Source organism: Arachis hypogaea, chromosome 4 (genome assembly GCF_003086295.3).
Source record: "Arachis hypogaea cultivar Tifrunner chromosome 4, arahy.Tifrunner.gnm2.J5K5, whole genome shotgun sequence".
Lineage (NCBI taxonomy): Eukaryota > Viridiplantae > Streptophyta > Magnoliopsida > Fabales > Fabaceae > Arachis > Arachis hypogaea.
Window position 1 is genome coordinate 117,891,695 of NC_092039.1, and position 19,582 is coordinate 117,911,276.

Consider the following 19,582-nt stretch of genomic DNA (forward strand, 5'->3'; position numbering starts at 1 on the left):
ACGAAGAAAAGGAAAATAGATGAAAATAGAAAAAGAAATCTCATGCAGTTTCCAAAAAATTCAATAATAATAGCACTATTCATAATTATATTAACAAACGATAACATATTTTAGAGAAATAATAATATAAAATTATTTTATATATTTTAATATTTACAATTTTATATATATAACATCTATAATAATATATTTATTATATATAATATTATTTAGTTATTTTAATGATAATTAAAGAATACAAAATAAAATAAATAATATTTAAAAATATAAATAAAATAACTTTAAATTATTTTATTAAATTCATTTTTTATTGTCTTCTAAATATTTTTTATTAAAAAATAACAAGATTTTGTGGGAAAAAATGACGAGATTCATCTGGATATATGATCATTATACTCGTGGAAGCCCAACATTTATCTATGCAACTTGTTAGTGCAACTTGTTTTTTTACCCTAAAATTATCTATGCAACTGTTCATTATTGAATGGGAAGACCGTTATTATTGGCTTATTGCATTCGTACTAATCAAGTTGGTTAAGTCTATTTGAGATATATATATATATATATGTATATATGAAGAGTTTTCTTTTGGCATGGCAGAGGGATCCATTGTATTTAAGAACATTACCATGTCAAATAAATGTGGTTGGTTGATTAGTCATGGTCTTCCGAAAGAGAAACGCGATAAAAAGAAAAATGCAAAAAAAATTAAAACAATGCATAAGTCCAAAAAAAAAAAAAATAAGACATTTGAAGTTATAGTTTGTGAATATTGATTGGTTAGAGTTTTTATGTTTAGTAAGAGGAGAAATCAAGAAAATAAGAGTAGGTTGTGAATTTTTCTACTAAATTTTTTAGTTTAGCAACATAGAAATCAAGAGAGTGAAAGTCACGAAAAAGAAGATAAATAAATTAAATCATGAGAATGAGAATGAAGCTAAAGTGATGAAAAGCGAAAATGATAATTTTTGAGTTTAGTCACGGTAAGAAATATGCTTATTATTGTCTGATTTTCTTTTGGATAAATTTCTATAAAAAAAATTGACAGAAAAATATTATCATCGGATTTTTTTATCGGCCACAAATAAAAATGATATTATTAACATCACATCCTATAATTAATTGAAGGTTATAAAATAAAAAAGTTTATGAAAAAATATTTTTTTAAATAATTTAAGTGATTATTGTTAATATTCACAATCATAACAATTAGTATTTATATTAAATGATATTATTAATATCTCTTTCTATAATTAATTGAAGGTTATGAATTGAAAAAAGTTTAAAAAACTAAATTAAAGCACAAATAATGTATAATTACGATTATACGAAGATATGTATATCTATTGCTAAAATAATTGGACTCAAAAGTAGAAATGTAAGGTTTAGAATTTGTTTTACTTGATTGTACAAGAAAAGAAAATTGATTGTACAAGAAAAGAAAAACATATTTAGTTAGTTTTAAAATTGGAGTTAAAAACATATTCGTATATATATATATATATATATATATATATATATATATATATATATATATATACGATATTATTGTATTAAAGTCTTATGTTATAACTTATATATAATAATTGTGTCCTTGTAAAAGAAAATATAGTATTTGGTACATGATCTTAATGTATGTTTATGTAAATAATTGAAAATTTTTTAACTTTTGATTGAATGTTAATTCTATTAATTCTCCTCTTTATGGTTTTAGATTTATGTATTTTGGGAGATGTTTTGGTGCCTATAATATTTTATTTAAAACTTTAAATTGCTTAAAATTTTAAAAGTAGAGATAAAAAATAATGAGACCTATTTTTTATTTTTAAATTTTATGTGTAAATACACTATAAAAGACGCGGTGTATTTTTCTTTCATTGAGTTATTAGTTAATAAATTATTAAAATTAGATCAACGTTGACCAATTATTATTCTAAGTTACAAAAGGAAATACAAAATAGACTACTCCAATTGAAGCATCTTGTTTTTTTTTTTTTTGGTGACTATTGAAGCATCTTGTTTAACTAACTAGGTACTAATTTCTACGAAACATCATTTTCTTTTTAAATAAATATCACCTATAAGGCAATAAAGTCATTGACAATACGTCACTTCATTATTCCAATACACAAAAGGGTGATACTAGATAGTCAAAGAATAATTACAATATAAAAATATAATGTAAAAATTTTCATTCTTTTGATAAGTAAGTGATATACATTTTTTTATCACTTATTTTTTTTATCATCTACCATTTTATTGCATGTTTGGAGTCATTAATGTTCTTTCTAAAATCAATTCTAGTTTCTCCCAAATCAAATTCCTAACATCTCTCAATCACATTATTATCTATTAAAATACAATAATTCTCTGCAAAAATTATAAAAGTAAAATTAAAAATTTTTAACAACTTCTACTATATAATTTATATTTTATATATAGACTATTAAAAAATAAAAAATAAAATATAAACAAAAATTAAAAAATAAAATTTTTAAAATAATTATTAATTTGTCATATTAAAATCAATAAATAAACATACATACAAATATTAAATAAAAATATTAAAATAATTAAAATCATGACCTATTATTACATATATGAGATAATTTGAAAAATATAATAAGACGTATAGTTTAAAATTTGATAATATTAATTATAAAAATTTATTAATTATAGACATCATATGTATGAAATTATGAATATTATGAATACAAAATTATGGATGTTATTAATATGAAAATATGGATGTTATGTGTATGAATTTATGGAGGTTATGAGTAAATTTATCAATTGAATAAATTAATTTAAGAATTTAACATTTTTTTAAATTCAATTATGATAAAATTTAAAAACATCTGTGCTAATTTTATAGTTACTTATGCAATAACTATAAAATGATATGTGTATGGATGTAATATCTAATAAACATGAATTTAATTTTTAGATGTTAGTTGTATATAATTATGGATGTTATGTATATAAACGTATGAATGTTATGTGTATGAACTTAGTTAGTACAATATAATTATAAATGTACATAAAAACACAAAAAAAAATAAATCAGTTTATGACTATACCTCATTAAAACTAGTGTAGTTTTTTATATTCTCGAAAATTGATTGACTGACAATAACCTCGTCGGGTGAGTCTATCTGTTGTTCAAATTCTTTAGCACTTTCTACCATAGGTACGGTATTAAAGTCGAATTCAAATATCATACTATTTGTAATGGTAAAGATGATTTCTTACAAAATTCCTTGACCTATTCTAATTGTGCTTGCAATGGTATTAGAGTTGTGAATTTTGAATGAAAATAATTGAATTAACGAAAATAAAATCATATTAGGGTCAAGATGCCGAAGGCGGTCGCTGATAAGTTGATTGTATTACAGAGGCATTTTTTGTGGTGTAAGAAGGATGGGAATTATGGTATACCCCTAGTTAAGTGGGAGCTGGTTTAGGCACCAAAAAAGTTTGGGAGTTTGGGAGTTTGGGAGTTGGAGATGCAGTGCTTAGAAACACAATGCTCCTGTTTAAATGGTGGTGGCGGTTTTCAAAGGAGGATTGCCCGTTGTGGAAAAAGATTGTTTGTTCATGTTATAATTTGAACCCAAATGCGATGCTAGCATACCAGCCCATACCGGTAAATGGAGGGCCCTGGAAAGACATATGCCAATTGAATATGAAAGAACATCGGGTGCGACAAAAAATGGTTAGCAGCATGGCAATGGAGGTAGGGAACGGACAATACCCTGTTCTGGGAAGATAACTGGGTTCAAGGCGGTCCTCTGAAAGTGAGCTTTCCAAGACTCTTCTCCATTTCCAACCAACAAGGTGATGTGATAAGAGATTGTGGGTTTTGGGATGGGTTAGAGTGGATTTGGAACTTTCAATAGAGGAGGGAGTTGTTCCAATGGAAGTTGGAACTAGTCCATCAATTGCATGAGAGGTTAAGGCCAATTAAGCTATCAACGGATCGGGAGAATACTGTTGTGTGAAAGTTTGATAAGAAGGGTGTCTTCTCTACTAGTTCCTTTCTACAGGTCATTCAATCGGAAACTCTGACAGATGAAATCACAAGCTATAGCTTCACCAGTGCAATTTGGAGAAGCGTGGTACCTCCGAGAGTGGAGCTATTTGGATGGTTTGTACTAGTTGGTAGAGTTAACACCAAGGAGCGGTTGAGCAGATTGGGTATTATTCCTAATAGTGATAATGTATGTGTTCTATGTAAAAAGGAGATAGAATTTGTGCAGCATTTATTTCTTCTGTGTGAGGTTACATGGCAGGTGTGGTGCACTTGGTTGAGGTATTTTTGTATAGATTGGGCTGTTCCTGGTACCATTAAAGGGCTGTTTGAAAGTTGGACTGGAATGCACAGTAGGAAACAAGAGCAGAGGAAGTGGCTGACTGAGTTTTTTGCAGTGATCTAGAACATCTGGTGGGAACGGAACGATAAAATTTTCAGGAATAAAGAAGCAAGTGTGGAGGAAATTAAATACAAAGCAGGACGGTTTTGAGCTACCAAGAATGGACTTCTAGTGGTCCATGTGGGTGTTGATGCCATTACTGGGGATGCCAAGATAATTGATAACTCTTTTGTAGGCAGACTTCTTTTATTTTCTGGTTTGTATGCTCCACTTTATTGTGTTGAGCTCCCTTTGTTTCAAAAAAAAATCATATTAGGGTAATATTCAGGTTTTGTATCTCTCCATTGAATGATGATAAATGACTTAACAAAAATAGAAAATTAATTACAATAAAAAACGGTAATGATAATAATAATAAAACAAAAAACGTTTATGATAATAATTAATTACAATTATTGAATTTATGTGATATTATCGTATTTCCATTAGGTGAAGGAGTAGAACAAGAATCAATTACAATGATAAATAATAACTGTTATTAATTATTATTATTAATCTTTATTATATTCTTAAATATAAAAATCAAATTATAAAAAAAAATATTAATTATTGATTACAAGAATGCCTAATAATAAGGGATATGATATTATAATTAATATCATTAATAAGTGGAGTTGATAAGAATAGAATAAATGGAATGATAAGAGAGTGGACTAAAAAATAAAACTGTTATTAAATAATGTAAATGAAGTATATTATAGAAAATTTTGGCTAATTATGGCCGAAACTTTTTAGTTACCAAATTTTTTCTACACAAAAATACATATATCAACATTTGATTTCGTATATGAGAAGAACCAATTAACTTTTTTGATATATAGTCGGTGAAAATTCAGGTACAGTCGACTTTACATGAAGTTAATATTTAAAAATCATTAAATAATTTAACTAATTTAACTAAATTTTCAACTAACAACTCTCATATATCAATTTCACCGACTTCACCTGAGTGTTCATCTATATAATCTTCATTTATTAACTTGTACGCATTTTATTTGCAATGATAAAGAGATGACAATATAGTTTTTACCTTTTAGTCTCCTGTGGAACCTACAGTAGTAATTATTACTATCATTTTACTCGAAATAAATAAATAAATAAATAAATGAAATGCATTTACATTTGTGGGTATCACTAATAAAACGGGTTTTCATTATTGATTACCCTCTCAGCTTTGTGTCTCCTTCATGGCTTCATCAGTACCCAGAGGCAGCTTCCGCTTACTTTCCTTTCTCTTCACAAAGAATTTCTCAAGTGATCTTACTAATTAACTGTTTAGTGTTAATAATCACAACTCTTCTGCAACACATACGCACACCATAATCCACTTCTTGAAACTTCAAACATATGGCATCCGCCTCTTCTTCCGCATCAATCCCACCACCAAGATCATGCACCTATGACGTGTTCTTGAGTTTCAGGGGAGAAGACACTCGCAAAGGTTTCACTGGCCATCTCTTTGCGGCCCTCAACAGGAAGAGAATCACAACCTACAAAGATGACAAAAACCTTCGCAAAGGCGATGTTATTTCAAAAGAACTCCTCAAAGCAATTGAAGAATCGATGTTTGCAGTCATTGTTTTTTCACCGAACTACGCTTACTCCAGTTGGTGCTTGGATGAGCTCCAAAAAATCATGGAGTGCAACAAGAAGGTGGGGCAACACATCGTGCCGGTGTTCTACGGTGTGGAGCCTTGTGATGTGAGGCACCAAAGAGGAACCTTTGAGGAAGCTTTCAAGAAACACGAACAGAGACATGACAGTGAGAAGGTCAAGAGATGGAGAGATGCGCTAAGACAAGTTGCTGCTCTTTCTGGTTGGACCTCCAAAAATGAGTAAGCTAAACTAGTCATTAACTTATTACTCTTCTTATTACTACAATTTATCTACTATAGTATTATTATTTTGTAATACTACATTTTAAATATTTTTCTAAAGCAAATAATAGAATGCAATGTTTAAGCAACGATGGTAACAGTATACTAAAAATTAGCCATAATGTTTAAATCTTTTTCATATACATATCAATTTTTTTGCAATATATATATAGCTTATTGCAAATAAATTTTGTAAAAGAAAATCGTTTTTGTAAACTTCAGTTGTTTTGTTTTGTAATGTCTTCCTTTATCTTATTACAAAATTTCTTTTTTATTATAAAAGTTTTTGCTTTATTTTTCTTATGTATTGCTAGACTTACAAAGAAATTCTCTTTCCCTAAACAGGGACGAAGCAGTACTTGTGGAAAATATTGCTCAGCATATATTTGAAATATTGATTACTAAGTTGCCATCTTCAATGAAGAATCTTGTGGGGATTGAATCAAGAGTGAAACAAGTGATTACTCTCATAGGCCTTGGATTGAATGATGTTCGCTTTATAGGCATATGGGGAATGGGCGGCATGGGTAAGACCACTATTGCTAGAGCAGTCTTTGAAATCATTCGAAGCAGATTTGAAGTTACTTGCTTTCTTGCCGACGTAAGAGAACACTGCGAGAAAAAAGATATTACTCACATACAAAAGCAACTTCTCGATCAAATGAAAATAAATTCAAATTCTGTTCATAACAAGTATGATGGGAGGACAATAATTCAAAACTATTTACGTCTCAAAAGGGTACTTCTTGTTCTTGATGATGTAAATCATGGAAAACAATTAGAATATTTGGCTGGGGAGCAAGCTTGGTTTGGTCCTGGAAGCAGAATAATAATCACAACTAGAGACTTAAAGGTGCTAAAGGAACAAGAGGTGCATGAAACTTATAAGGTTGAAGAGTTAGTGGAAAGTGAAGCCCTTAACCTCTTTTGTCTGAAAGCCTTTAAACAGCAGGAGCCTACAGAAGGGTTTTTGGATTTGTCTGAAGAAGTGGTCAAGTACAGTGGTGGTCTTCCATTGGCACTTAAAGTATTGGGTTCCTATCTTTATGGTAGACCTATTGCGGTTTGGCATAGTGCTATAGAAAAAATAAAGAAGTCTTCACATTCTGAAATTATTGATACTTTGAAAATAAGCTATGAGGGTTTAGATGATATGGAAAAGAATATTTTTCTAGATATTGCTTGTTTTTTTAAAGGAGATCCGCAATATTATGTAAGAAAGATATTAGAAGAATGTGGTTATCAGGCTAAAATTGGTCTTGATAGTTTGATTAACAGATCATTGGTAACTATAAATAAATATGATGAATTGGGGATGCATGATCTGCTTGAAGAAATGGGCAAACAAATTGTAATTCAGGAATCTCCGAATGATGCTTGTAACCGTAGCAGATTGTGGTGTTCGGAGGATGTTGAATTTGTACTTGCTCAAAAGGAGGTGAGTGTCGTTTTTTCTCAACTATAGGATGCATAGAATTAAAATAAGGATTTGACAATGTCTTTGATATTATATCTAGATAACTAAAAACTATTTTTTCGTTTTTGTGGTTATCTCAATCAGTATAGTTTTTTCATTGGTTTTTTTAATTGTTTATTTATTTATTTACGTGTATGTGTAGAAAACTAAAGCAACTCATGGCATCGTTCTACCTATGGATTATTGGTATAGCGAGACTAAAGTGAATTGGAGAGATTTATCTTTCTCAAAAATGTGCCAGTTAAAGCTTCTCATTTTAGATGGCGTGAAAGCTCCCATTCTCTGCGATATTCCTTGTACATTAAAGGTATTTCGCTGGAGACATTGTCCACTGAAAACTCTGCCCCTTACAGATCATCAACGCTATGAGCTTGTTGAAATTAATCTGTCTCATAGCCAAATTGTAGAGTTATGGGATGGAAAGAAGGTAGACCTTTTCATCAATAGTTCTATCAAATTTTATTACATAAACATTTCCAGCAAAAATATTATCCATGTGATATTTTTTTTTAATGTTTTTTCAGGTTCTAGAAAAGTTAGAGCACTTGAATCTGTCAGAGTGCAAGCAGCTGAAGCAAACACCAGATCTTTCTGGGGCTCCCAATCTTAAAACACTTGATCTTGGTGGATGTGAGAGACTTGAAACACTTGGAGATAAATTGGAGATGAGTTCACTCGAGATACTATATCTATCTTACTGCAGTAGTTTGAGAAGACTGCCAGATCTTTCTGGGGCTCCCAATCTTAAAGAAGTTCATTTTGATGGATGTGAGGAGCTGAATTATATTCACCTGTCACTCGCACACCACAAAAGAATTTTTTTTTTGGATTTAAGTGGATGCACGAGTCTTGAAACACTTGGAGATAAATTGGAGATGAGTTCACTCAGGATGCTAGATCTAAACTCCTGCAGTAGTTTGAGAAGACTGCCAGAATTTGGAGAATGCATGAAACAGTTATCGATTCTTGATCTGAGAGATACAGGTATAGAAGAGCTACCCCCAACGCTTGGAAATTTGGCTGGCGTGTCTGAGTTGAACTTAAGTGGATGCGACAAGATTACTGGTCTTTCCTCCGATATTGGCTCATCTAGAGAAGAGGCAACCCTTTCCTATGATATTGGCCAGTTGGCATCGTTGACGGATTTGGATTTATCTGAGAGCAGTTTTTTAAGAGTTCCAGTAAGTATCCATGAACTCCCCAGACTTACACGTCTGGCCTTATCTGATTGCTCTAAATTGAAGGTTTTACCAGAGCTTCCATCAAGTCTAAGAAAATTAGATGCACAGGGTTGTGATTCACTGGATGCATCGAATGTTGATGATGTTATATCAAAGGCGTGTTGTGGCTTTGCAGAATCAGCTAGCCAAGATCGTCAAGACTTCTTGCAAATGTTGATCACACGGGAGGAAATTCCAGCATGGTTTGAGCATCAGGAAGAAGATGACGGAGTATCAGTGTCATTCCCGCAGAATTGCCCTTCAATTGAAACCATCGCACTTGCTCTCTGTTTCCTAATTGAAATTGAAGAAGATATTGACTCAATAAAGCCATCGGTGATCTGCAACGGTAAAGAATTCATCAACGCGAGTTTACACGTGGCGTCTAGTGGAGATTCTTTGTTCATTGTGTGCGTGAACGGTTACTATTTTAGTAAGCGCCAACACAATCGCTTCCAATTGTTATTTCCAGATGATGACGATCTTGATGATGATATCCGAGTAAAGAGATGCGGAGCACGTTGGGTGTGCAAGCAAGACATTCAAGATTTCAAGAAAAGAAAATCCCAAACAGGGAAAAGAAAAGCAACTCTTGAACTGAACATGGACATGATTTTACATTCTTCAGCTTCTACAAATAAGATGCTCGTGGTTGACTCTCCAGTCTATGAACAAGAGATAGAGCCAGCCGCCACAGCGGAGGGCGCTATTAGCCATTTGGCATCTGGCAAAAGCTCTGACCCACCTCAACTCTTGCCTCTCTTCCCTTTGCATCCCAGTTCTCATAGCTCATGACACACCTTTCTCAGTATATTACATGTATCATTGCCAAGCTTAGATCTCCTCAGCTAAATGGTTCCCCATATCTGAAGCTTTTGGCACAGCTCATTGCATCCATCCAGAAAGAAATGTAAATCTTTTTTATATCAATATTGCCATTTGAAGTTTGCCTTTTTAGTTTGCAATTCTTTTTCTTTCAATTTTTAGGACAAATAATATGTTGGTTTCGGATAGAGGAGAGTTTATGTTATCTGATTACTGGGAATGTTGTTTGTGTTAAATTGCGTGTTTCAAATTGTGAATATGAAAAAAGGTGGGTCGGGAGGAATATGAATTGAGCATTTGGGGATTGTATTTGAATTCATGTCTGACGGCTTTTCTTTCTTTTCGTCTTTTTTTTTTTTTTTGTTGAATGTCTTGGGAAAAATATTTTAATCTTGGTTTCATGTGTAAATTGCTGCAATGAGGTTACAATAATTTTTTTTATTGGGTTCGAGGATTTTTAAGAAGATGGCGCTTGAGATTGAGAATGGTTTGAATTGTTTGACAACCCAAATTGAGATTCATTAGAGGGAAAGGTTAAATTTATCAGTTAGACATGATAATCAATGCATCATCCCTTGGAGAACGTATAGAATGTGCAAAGGTTATCACCTTTACATTCTGTGCTTGACCAATGATTACTTCAATGACAACAAATGTCGCCGAGATCTCAGGTCTTAAACTTTAAACATTTGATTCAGCCCCAGGAACAGGTCAGCCAAGGTGAACCTGAAGATTTTTCTGATTATCCTTTTTTTCATGCCAAAATATTAAGCACTGGCTGGGTGCCTATTGATTTGAGCAAAAGTGAGACTGAAAGGCAAAGGCGTGAAGGGGGAAGTGTTTGACAAATATATTTGCAGATGATGTGATTGAAGTGAACAACTTTGGTTGAGAAGAAAGGTATGTCCATTTGCCAGGAGCTCAATTTAATTTTGTTAGAAGAATGTATCTTGAGAGCTAATAACATTTTCACATTTTTTTTAATTAGTTTTTGAAGGAGCTGGAGTACATCACTATTAGTTTCCCCTGGAACTAAAGTGATCTCAATTTTCGGGTCTGGAACTTGAAACATCAATTTTTAAAGGTTATGGAAACCTTAGAAAGGCAAAAATTCAGTTCATGTCAATATCCATCTGGTGTTGTGTAAATTTGAGTTTGATGTAACCATGTGAAATTGTTTGTATGCTAATATTCTAGAAAAATGATATGGAACTAAAACCCTTTTACCTTTTTTGTTATGCTCCTTATGACAGATTTTATTTTCTAAAAAGCAGAAGTGACTATCAGAATTTAGAAGTATTGGCATTGATGGTAGCTAGGAACTAGGATCTAACATTTGTTACATAACCAATTTACACTATCAAAAAATAACAGAAATTCTAACTCAAAATAAGCTAGCTAAGATAAATTCTCACTAATAGCCAAACGTTTTATATCTTCTAACAATTCAAGTAAAATCACCAATTAAAGCTAAAGGACTCAAAGTGCAGATTTTCAGCCAAATTAGATGAGCAAACAGATGCTACCTCCTGCCTCATTTCCTTGGGTCCAGAAACAAGAACCCCAGCATTTGACCCTTTCAGTTCCAACAGTAATCCTTCAAAAAAGAAAAAATAAAAGCAAATAAAAGACAGAGAAAAAAAGAAAAGAAAAGAGAGCAATTTCATACCCTTGATATGTCTCTAGGCTATAATTTAAAATAAAGATTCCCTTCACTTGAGGTTGGTGTTATATTTATAAAGGTAATTAGTGTTATAGTTTACAAATTACATAGTAATTTGCCCCAAAAAAAAGTGAAGTGACTTACTTCTTAGGTCAGGTCTTCCAGCATAATGCACATTTGTAGCATTGGCAAGGATTTGGTTTGGTAGGCTTTCCAATTCTCTTTCTATGTCACAAACTTTGAAATTTGTTGATCCTACTGATGGAGATGACCCCTCCATATTCTGTACCTTCTTTGCTTCTTTGGCATTTTGTTTCTTGTTCCAAAGAACAGCTATACTTGCACCCATTGCTATTGACACACATATCACTAACATGTTGATAGAAGACTTCAAAGGGTATGAAAATATTTTATTGGTGTTATGATCAACAGGGAAAATGTAGTAATGGTTAATCATCCCAATTAGGATAATGAAGATTATGAAAGAAGATGATATTATAGCACCAAGCCAAACCCAACTATTTGGACCTAAAATAGTAGAAATAGGCGAGTCTTTTTGGTTAGGCTTGAACCATATGGATTGAAGGGGAATTGGACTATTATTCTGTTTAAGGTCTTCCTCTCTTGTGATGTAAGCCTCAATTTGTAGTTGCAAACTAGAAATGTCACCGTTGATACCATAACTTGGGAGGATCATATCTAACATTGAGAGACAAGAGGTGTTCTTAAATGCACAAATTAAGGTAAGTTTTGGAGTTCTGTATCTCAATGTTATGTTCAGATATATTAGCTCTCTGATGATAGACACAAAAGGGGTGATGCCACTGCCTCCACTAATCATCACAAGAGTTTCGTGCCTGGTGAATAGAAAGCAGAGTTATTACTTTGTAAGAAATTATAACCAATCATTTTAGACTAAGCCAGAAGTGATGTTATTTAGAGAGTAACTATCTTGCTAGCAACCCAAAAACACTTTTCCATAAATTTCTGAGGTTTCTAGAGCTTTAAGGTGATGATAACTAGTTTTTTCCCATTTAGTTGTGAAAATTGTAATAATAATATATATATATGCAAAAAAAAAAAAAAAACACTTATTCTTGAATGGATGTATAATTTGTTAATATAAACTTGGGCTTTGTATTAAAAAAAATGCAAACCTTAGATAATCGGTAGATACAGGTCCATAAGGACCTTCAACATGGACATTGAGATGATCAATTGCAGATGGTACTGAAAGCATCTGATAGAGTTTCTGGGACCAAGCTCCCTCACTCTTAATGACAACACTTAGAATTTCAGGCTCCAAGTTACTATTAGAAGTAACTGTAAATGGATGCCACTGCAACTTTGATATGCTTGGTATGTTTATGAACACAATACTTGTGGGATTATATGTCAACCCTGCCAAAAATATATATATAGCCACATTAGCACTAAAAACAATATATAAAAATTCTTATCATTGAAATTTGAGCATTTTTGTTTTTTTTCAAGAAGCAGGTCATAAACCAAATTATCTACTTGATCCCTCAAAAATATTTGACATTGGTTTGGTTCCTTACAAATTTATAATATATCAACTTGGTCCCCTGAAAATTATACATCACATTAGTCAAATTCCTGAAAGATTTTTTATTAGTCTAGTCCTTAGAAAATATATGTGATAATACTCTGGTCCTTAAAAAAGCATACAACCTCAACTTGATCTTTTATTTTATATAAATTTGTTTGCAGAAAGTGATAATGTCTTTGCACACTGTTTTTTAAACCTACCCGAGTCCCAAGAATAGGAAAAACTGATTTTTTTTTTCCCATCTCTCTCACACCCTCTATGATTTTGGTGTCTGTAATTAGTGTTTTGTATCTTTAAACAATTAAGAGACAAGATCTAAGGGACTAAACATCTAGTTTATTTTATCTTACCATGGGTCTTAGAGAAGTTAAGTTCTACCGCTTCACATGGCAAAACACGAGCAGAAACCAACCGAGCTCGCTGTCTTGATTGCAAGAACCTTAGATAACGATCAACCAAGAAGAGGTAGAAACCAGGGAGCATAATACAAGCATAGGAGATTCCCACATGAAAGATGAACAACACAATGAAAAGGATGTAGAGGTGGTGTGTGTAGAAGAAAAGCTCAAAGGCTTTTCTCCTAATGCGAGGGAATGTTGTAAGCCACATTAAAAGACCAATTAGCAAAGTTAACTCTCCTGCTACATTTGATATCCCTGTTTTTTTCCATTCTAGCATCTGCATTGAGAATCATAGTAATAGTATCATGAATCTATAGTTCTATGTTATAGTAGATAACAAAATGATAAAAAAAAAATATCCAAGTGACTAGCATAGAGCACAATAGTAGTAAATTAACTTGTTTGTGCTAGAAATAGTTAGTTAGTCAGTATAGTTTCTTTTATTTAACATTTTTAATTAATTTTATTTCACAAGATCCTAAAATCCAATAATACTTTCTTCTTTTCTTTTGAATCCAAGCTTTGAAATTTTCATGCATACAGTGTGATTCAAGTTTTAGACCACATATCATTAGTTCGCAAACTTGATTTTTTTTTCACATTTATCAGTCAACAACCCTATATTTTATCAGTCAACGAACCTTTGAAAGTTGATTAGTCACTGCCCAATAAATGATGTAGCAAAGGCCATGAGCAGTGAAGATTGTCATGAGCATATTTCCAAGCCAAATATGGTACTTTATGCAACTCTCTGATTTTAGACCAACCAGTGGCAACAATGAGGAGCCACGTGTCACTGGGAAAAACAACATTGCCAAGCATATGTTTCCAACTTTCCCCAACATTAGTGCTGATTTATCTAGTTTCTTCTGCCATCTGCGAAAACACAAAAATCACTTCCTTCACCACCAAAATCCTAGTTATTAAAACAGAAATAATAACTAGAAAAATTTTCGAAATTGCGATTGAGATCGCATAAAAGTTATATTATTATTACCTTAATTGCACACTAATGAACAAAATTCATGATTGAGACCATAATCAAAACTATAATCCTTAAATAACTTAGAATATATATCCATATCATAGAGCAAATATGTGTAAAACTCAAGTCATTGTGTATGTAATTGTATTATGATTTTAATTTAATTGCAAAATATTCAACAAATATTCAATTGATGCAACTGCAATTACAATACATTAAAGGCTTAGTACATACATATTACATATAGCAATTTAGAATGTTTATTTGTATGTAGAGTTTCACTTAAATTCCACGTGTTCGCCATCATTCTCCTATATGAATAGACACACTAAATGACTGTATACTCTTATGAAAATTAATTCATATACAAAATTTCTGAGTTTGATAGGAACATATATATATATATATTCTTACACTTTTTCTCCATCTTCTGCTGCTGATTTCTGAGAAATTTTGGCAAAGCTGTTGTTTAGATAATTTGAAAAGGACCAAACTAGTAGCACAATGAACATAAACAACAAGGCAAGTTCTGTGCCAGAAACAATGCCAAGAGGGCCTCTCACAAGCATTGGACGCTTCCCTATGAATACTCCCTCACACTTCTTCCCATTCTTGCTCCTGGAGTGGTGCAAAGAATCCAAGGAATTTAAAGCCAATCATCAGAACTGGGAATACTCTAATTATGTTATAAGAATACTACATCCATTGATAAGTCGTTTTTATTTTTCTGATACATTCATCAATTGTTTTATCAAGAAACAAATTGCAACCAAATATATCAATTTATGAATGTACTAAAAATAAAAAAAGAAAAAAAGAAAAAAACTTGGATGGACACAGTACCTTAAAATACTTATTACTTAGAAAAGTAGATATGGCTAGAAGAATAAGAAAAAAATCAAATGGGATTCAAGAATAAGAAAAAAGATAGCACCTTTCCATTTTGAAATAATTGTATTTCTTTGCTATATGGAGGTAGATACTTCCCAAAACAGCTATGAACAATATTGGAACAGTGAACAGGAGAAGTGTTGCACCTGCAAGAAGATCATAGAATATATCAGCATAAAACAAAGAATATAGATATGTGAATTTTGCAAATATATATGTAGCTGAATCGGAAAATGAGACCTTGTTTTCCAAAATATGAAGAATTGATCTTTGCTTTTAGTTGCGGTAACCATATCTGTTTATAAGTGTCTGTTGGAGCCACTACCCAAACAAAAACCCAAGCCAAAAACAAAACCAGCACCATTAACCTTATTGCAAATTGAGCCCTGCCATATTTTTCTTGAGAAGGTGGTGACTTCTTCAACACTTCCTCATCCATCTCTTGGTTTGTCACTTGTTCACTCCTTCTTCTTCCTTTAATAGTCCAGAAAAGACAGCAGAGTATTCAGTTTAGAGAAAGTGACTACTATATATAGTCATGAATTAAAAACGACAATAAATGGAACTCTTGTATATATACAAGTTGAAATCAAATTTGTGATCCCATTAGAGGTGGGAATGGACTGATTCTTGGGCGAACCTTACCAGTTAGTCCTGGAACCTTTCTTAGGGAGGTTGTACTGTTTATCACTTTAGATTTCGGAACTCACCAAGAAAAAGAAGTCAAAATTGTGACACTGACTAGGAATGAAAAACCAAATTGCATGAGACTAGCTCTAGTATTTATGACATTAAGAGTACAATGCCAAAATCATGTGGGGCATTATTAAGAATTGAATGTGTTTAAGGTCAAGCAATTCAGTGTGATGTTTTGTGTGCAAATTTAAATGAAAGATACAGGTGCACAGAATCAAAGGACATGAACGTGGTCCTTTATGTGGAGCAGATAAAGATAGTAGTTGGACACTTGAAACTGAAGTACTGAACTGAAGTTAAATCCCAAATGGTTTTTATAGAGAATTTATTTTGTGGTTCATTTTTCAGTGCCTTCAAACTAGGAAGGAGGTGAAGATTTTGTTGAATTTGGCAAATTTGGGGAAATTTGAGTACTATGTTGTGTGGTTACACTTGGTAGCATGAAGGCTTGTGCCTTTTGGAAGCTTAGTGGGGTGTGCGTGTGTCAATTTTACATGGCGTGTGGTTAACTTTGGTACGTGGAGAATTTCACATACACATTGGAAAATAACATAATATATGTAAATATTTTTTGAACCTTTTTATTCTTACATTGATAGTAAATATAAGCAAAATTTGAATAGAATATAAAGCATTTATAATCATTTTTTAGATGTCTATGAAAATATACAACAAAATAAGTTTTTTTAAAATAAGTTTTTTAAGATAAGTTTTTCAATAAATTATTAAAAGTAAAAAATATTTATTTAAAATGAAAAGAATAAAAAAAAGAAAATACAATGACAAAAAAAATATATATAAATTGACAAATTATTTTGTAGGAAAAAGATAAAATTTAATTAATATTATACTTATTTTTTTTTTAATGGTGTGTTATTATTAAGGACCAAAATATAAAAAGTTATTTTAATACTATGAATAAAAATATTATTTTAAAATTTTTAGAAGTACAAATAAAACAATTGATGTAGAACAAAAAGCAAAATTTCATTATTTGACGACACTGGCTAGTGGCTACTGGCTAGTACTAGTCTAGTACAGTCAGCAGCAGGTAATCTAACATAAAAGAAATGAGAGACCATGCATGTTCCCAATCATTAGGATGCATTCTAATAAGTCCACCAAATACCTCATCAGATTTTCTGTCGTAAATTCGAACTAATTTCAAAACTAAACAACTTGTTTTGAGATCAGGAGGAATCACTTACTGTTCGTATTCATCTTTATTGATTCAATTCTCCAGCTTCAGCTTGTTCTAGGGTTATCCGCAATCGCCAATCTTGAATCCTGCTTGGCATGGTGTATTAGAAGAAGGTTGTGAGACCAACAGAAATGGAGGGTTTCGATCTGATTTTCTCTAGATTGAAGAAAAATAGAGATGGATCTGACTACAAATTTGAATGGGGAAGGGGCGTGTGTTGTTCAAGTTGCAGGGACAGAAAATGTGATGAATTGAAAGTCCGGAACCATGGGAGAAAAGGAGGAGAAAGGGAAGCGGGTCAGAGCAAGGTGCATTATTAGAGTGCACTCAAATTGTGGGGGTGCATTAATATTCTATTCTATTCACTCTGGTTTGCAAGATTGACTTTTTGTGATAAACTTCCTACTAGAAGTTGCTATTTCATGATTTTGTTTAAACATTAAAAAGTAAAATTTCTTCTTATGGGTAATGGTTAATTATCATATATCTTGATTAAAAAATAATTTAAATACAAAATTAATTAATAATAATTGTATTTTTATTTATCATAAATCATTCGTATATAATAATTTATTTTTATTAATTATTGAATCAATGAATTGTATATTGATATTTTTTAAATAAAAAAAAATATCAAATAATTGATGCTTAAGCTTTTTCCACTTAATCTTTTTTTTTTTTGAGTGAAAGAAGATTCTTTTATTATTATATCGATTTTTTTACATGGATATATCAATATCAATAAAAAATATTATATAAGAAAACCTTTCACTGTAAACGTCGATTTTTTTTTTTTGGTTTCTCTAATGTTTGAACATTAATTATGCATACGCCATTAAATTATATGTAATATTATGGTAGATTTTTTTAACAAAAATATTATTTATACATTAAAATTAACTATTAAAATTAGTCACCAATATATTTGTATATAAATACATGTATAGTTTAATTTATTTTTAATGTGTATTTATATTTCACTATGCATTTTATATTAGTGACTAATTTTTGTGGTTGATTTTAGTATACAAATAATATAGTTGTTATCTAAAAAATAAAATATATTACCTCAGACTAGGGTAAATGCAGATCGAATCGGATATACCCAAAATCTCGATCCGATCCACACTAAAATCATTGGATCCAATGCTCATATTTACAGATTGGATCAAATTTCAGATATATCCACAGAACATAAAAATATTTTACAAATAAAATATCAATAAATTTTTTTCCCTACTCTTTTAAATATGTTCACTCTTAACATATTATTAAATATACTTTTTTTAAATAATAAAAATAAAATAATATAATATATATAATAATTATTAATTAAAATAAAATATAAAAATATTTATTTATTTATTTTTTTTTTTTTTTTTTACAGAACTACATATATCCACATGAAATCCACCGTCTAATTCTATTAGTGTACAAATGGAATCAAATCCAATCTATGATCACCCTCCCTTTTGGGCTACTGGATTTATGTTCTTAATCTCCTGGCGCGGATATTGGCAGGAATTGATTGAAACTTTAGCATGGGTCGATACGCGCAGCGCCTAGTATCCATCGTTTACGGCTAGGACTACTGGGGGATTCTCTTTGTAATGTATCCGAGATTTTTTTTGACTATTCCCACCCTTGAACTTTCCAAAGAAGTTCTAAATGTTCCTGAAAATTCTTGCTCCCACTGGACCATCTGTATCTACATGCATTAAGATCCCGATTGATTCGTTCTACGGACCCCTTAAAAATTAAGGAATTTGTAACTTGCTATCCTCTTGCCTAGCGGCAAAGATTTACCTCCGTGAAAAGGATAATTCAAACACCGTGAAAAGGATAATTCAAACAGAATCATCTACAGAGATGCGTTTGAGATGTCTCAAACGCTAAAATAAAAATAGAAAGAGGCTCTTACAAATACGACGAATTCACACCATAATCTTTCGAAGATAATGAAATATTCATGATAGCAAATTTAAAAAGAATAATATTACACATCTAAATATTTTGTTAATTAAGTCTAATTAAATTAGTCTAATATCAACAAAAATTAATTATAAATAACATTATTTTAACTCTCATTGTTTAATTTAATTTATAAAAAGACTTGAATTCGTAACCTTACTCATTTAAAAATATGGTAATGAGTAATGACAGTCATTTTTATTTTTTAAGGGGGAAATAAAAGGAATATAAAACTCAGCCATACATCTTTTCAATGCATCATAAAGTGGTCTCTGTCAATTTTTCTGAGGTTTGAGGGTCTAAATTACCCGATGATGTTTTAAAAGTTACGATGTAAACAAGTAAAGTGATTTTGATACAAGAATACAA

The 19,582-nt window shown here is 31.3% G+C and overlaps 2 protein-coding genes across 8 annotated transcripts; one reads left to right on the forward strand and one right to left on the reverse strand.

Annotated features, from left to right (window-relative positions):
* The first annotated feature begins 5,368 nt into the window (after nucleotides 1-5,368).
* Nucleotides 5,369-11,065, forward strand: LOC112797509 (disease resistance protein Roq1). Of its 5 annotated transcripts, XR_011881449.1 has the most exons (7): nucleotides 5,369-6,268; nucleotides 6,656-7,748; nucleotides 7,930-8,214; nucleotides 8,312-8,968; nucleotides 9,077-9,917; nucleotides 10,531-10,732; nucleotides 10,821-11,065. XR_011881449.1 is itself a non-coding variant. In XM_072236114.1 (5 exons), the coding sequence occupies exons 1-5, from the start codon at nucleotides 5,781-5,783 to the stop codon at nucleotides 9,183-9,185; spliced, it is 2,640 nt and encodes an 879-aa protein (XP_072092215.1). In that variant the 5' UTR covers nucleotides 5,369-5,780; the 3' UTR covers nucleotides 9,186-10,151. The 5 variants fall into 5 exon arrangements, 3 of the variants coding, with proteins under 3 accessions (XP_072092215.1, XP_072092214.1, XP_072092213.1); XR_011881448.1 differs by having other exon boundaries at nucleotides 8,312-9,917; XM_072236114.1 differs by lacking the exons at nucleotides 10,531-10,732; nucleotides 10,821-11,065 and having other exon boundaries at nucleotides 9,069-10,151.
* Nucleotides 11,066-11,109: 44 nt separating this feature from the next.
* LOC112797510 (ferric reduction oxidase 2) lies at nucleotides 11,110-17,696 on the reverse strand. 3 transcript variants are annotated; one of them, XM_025840491.3, is made up of 9 exons: nucleotides 17,250-17,696; nucleotides 15,586-15,819; nucleotides 15,389-15,491; nucleotides 14,869-15,072; nucleotides 14,111-14,345; nucleotides 13,419-13,746; nucleotides 12,653-12,896; nucleotides 11,640-12,352; nucleotides 11,110-11,429 (listed from the first exon to the last, which is right to left on the reverse strand). In XM_025840491.3, the coding sequence occupies exons 1-9, from the start codon at nucleotides 17,260-17,262 to the stop codon at nucleotides 11,290-11,292; spliced, it is 2,214 nt and encodes a 737-aa protein (XP_025696276.1). In that variant the 5' UTR covers nucleotides 17,263-17,696; the 3' UTR covers nucleotides 11,110-11,289. The 3 variants fall into 3 exon arrangements, with proteins under 3 accessions (XP_025696276.1, XP_025696277.1, XP_025696278.1); XM_025840492.3 differs by lacking the exon at nucleotides 17,250-17,696 and adding an exon at nucleotides 15,991-16,469; XM_025840493.3 differs by lacking the exon at nucleotides 17,250-17,696 and adding an exon at nucleotides 15,986-16,325.
* Nucleotides 17,697-19,582: the final 1,886 nt, after the last annotated feature.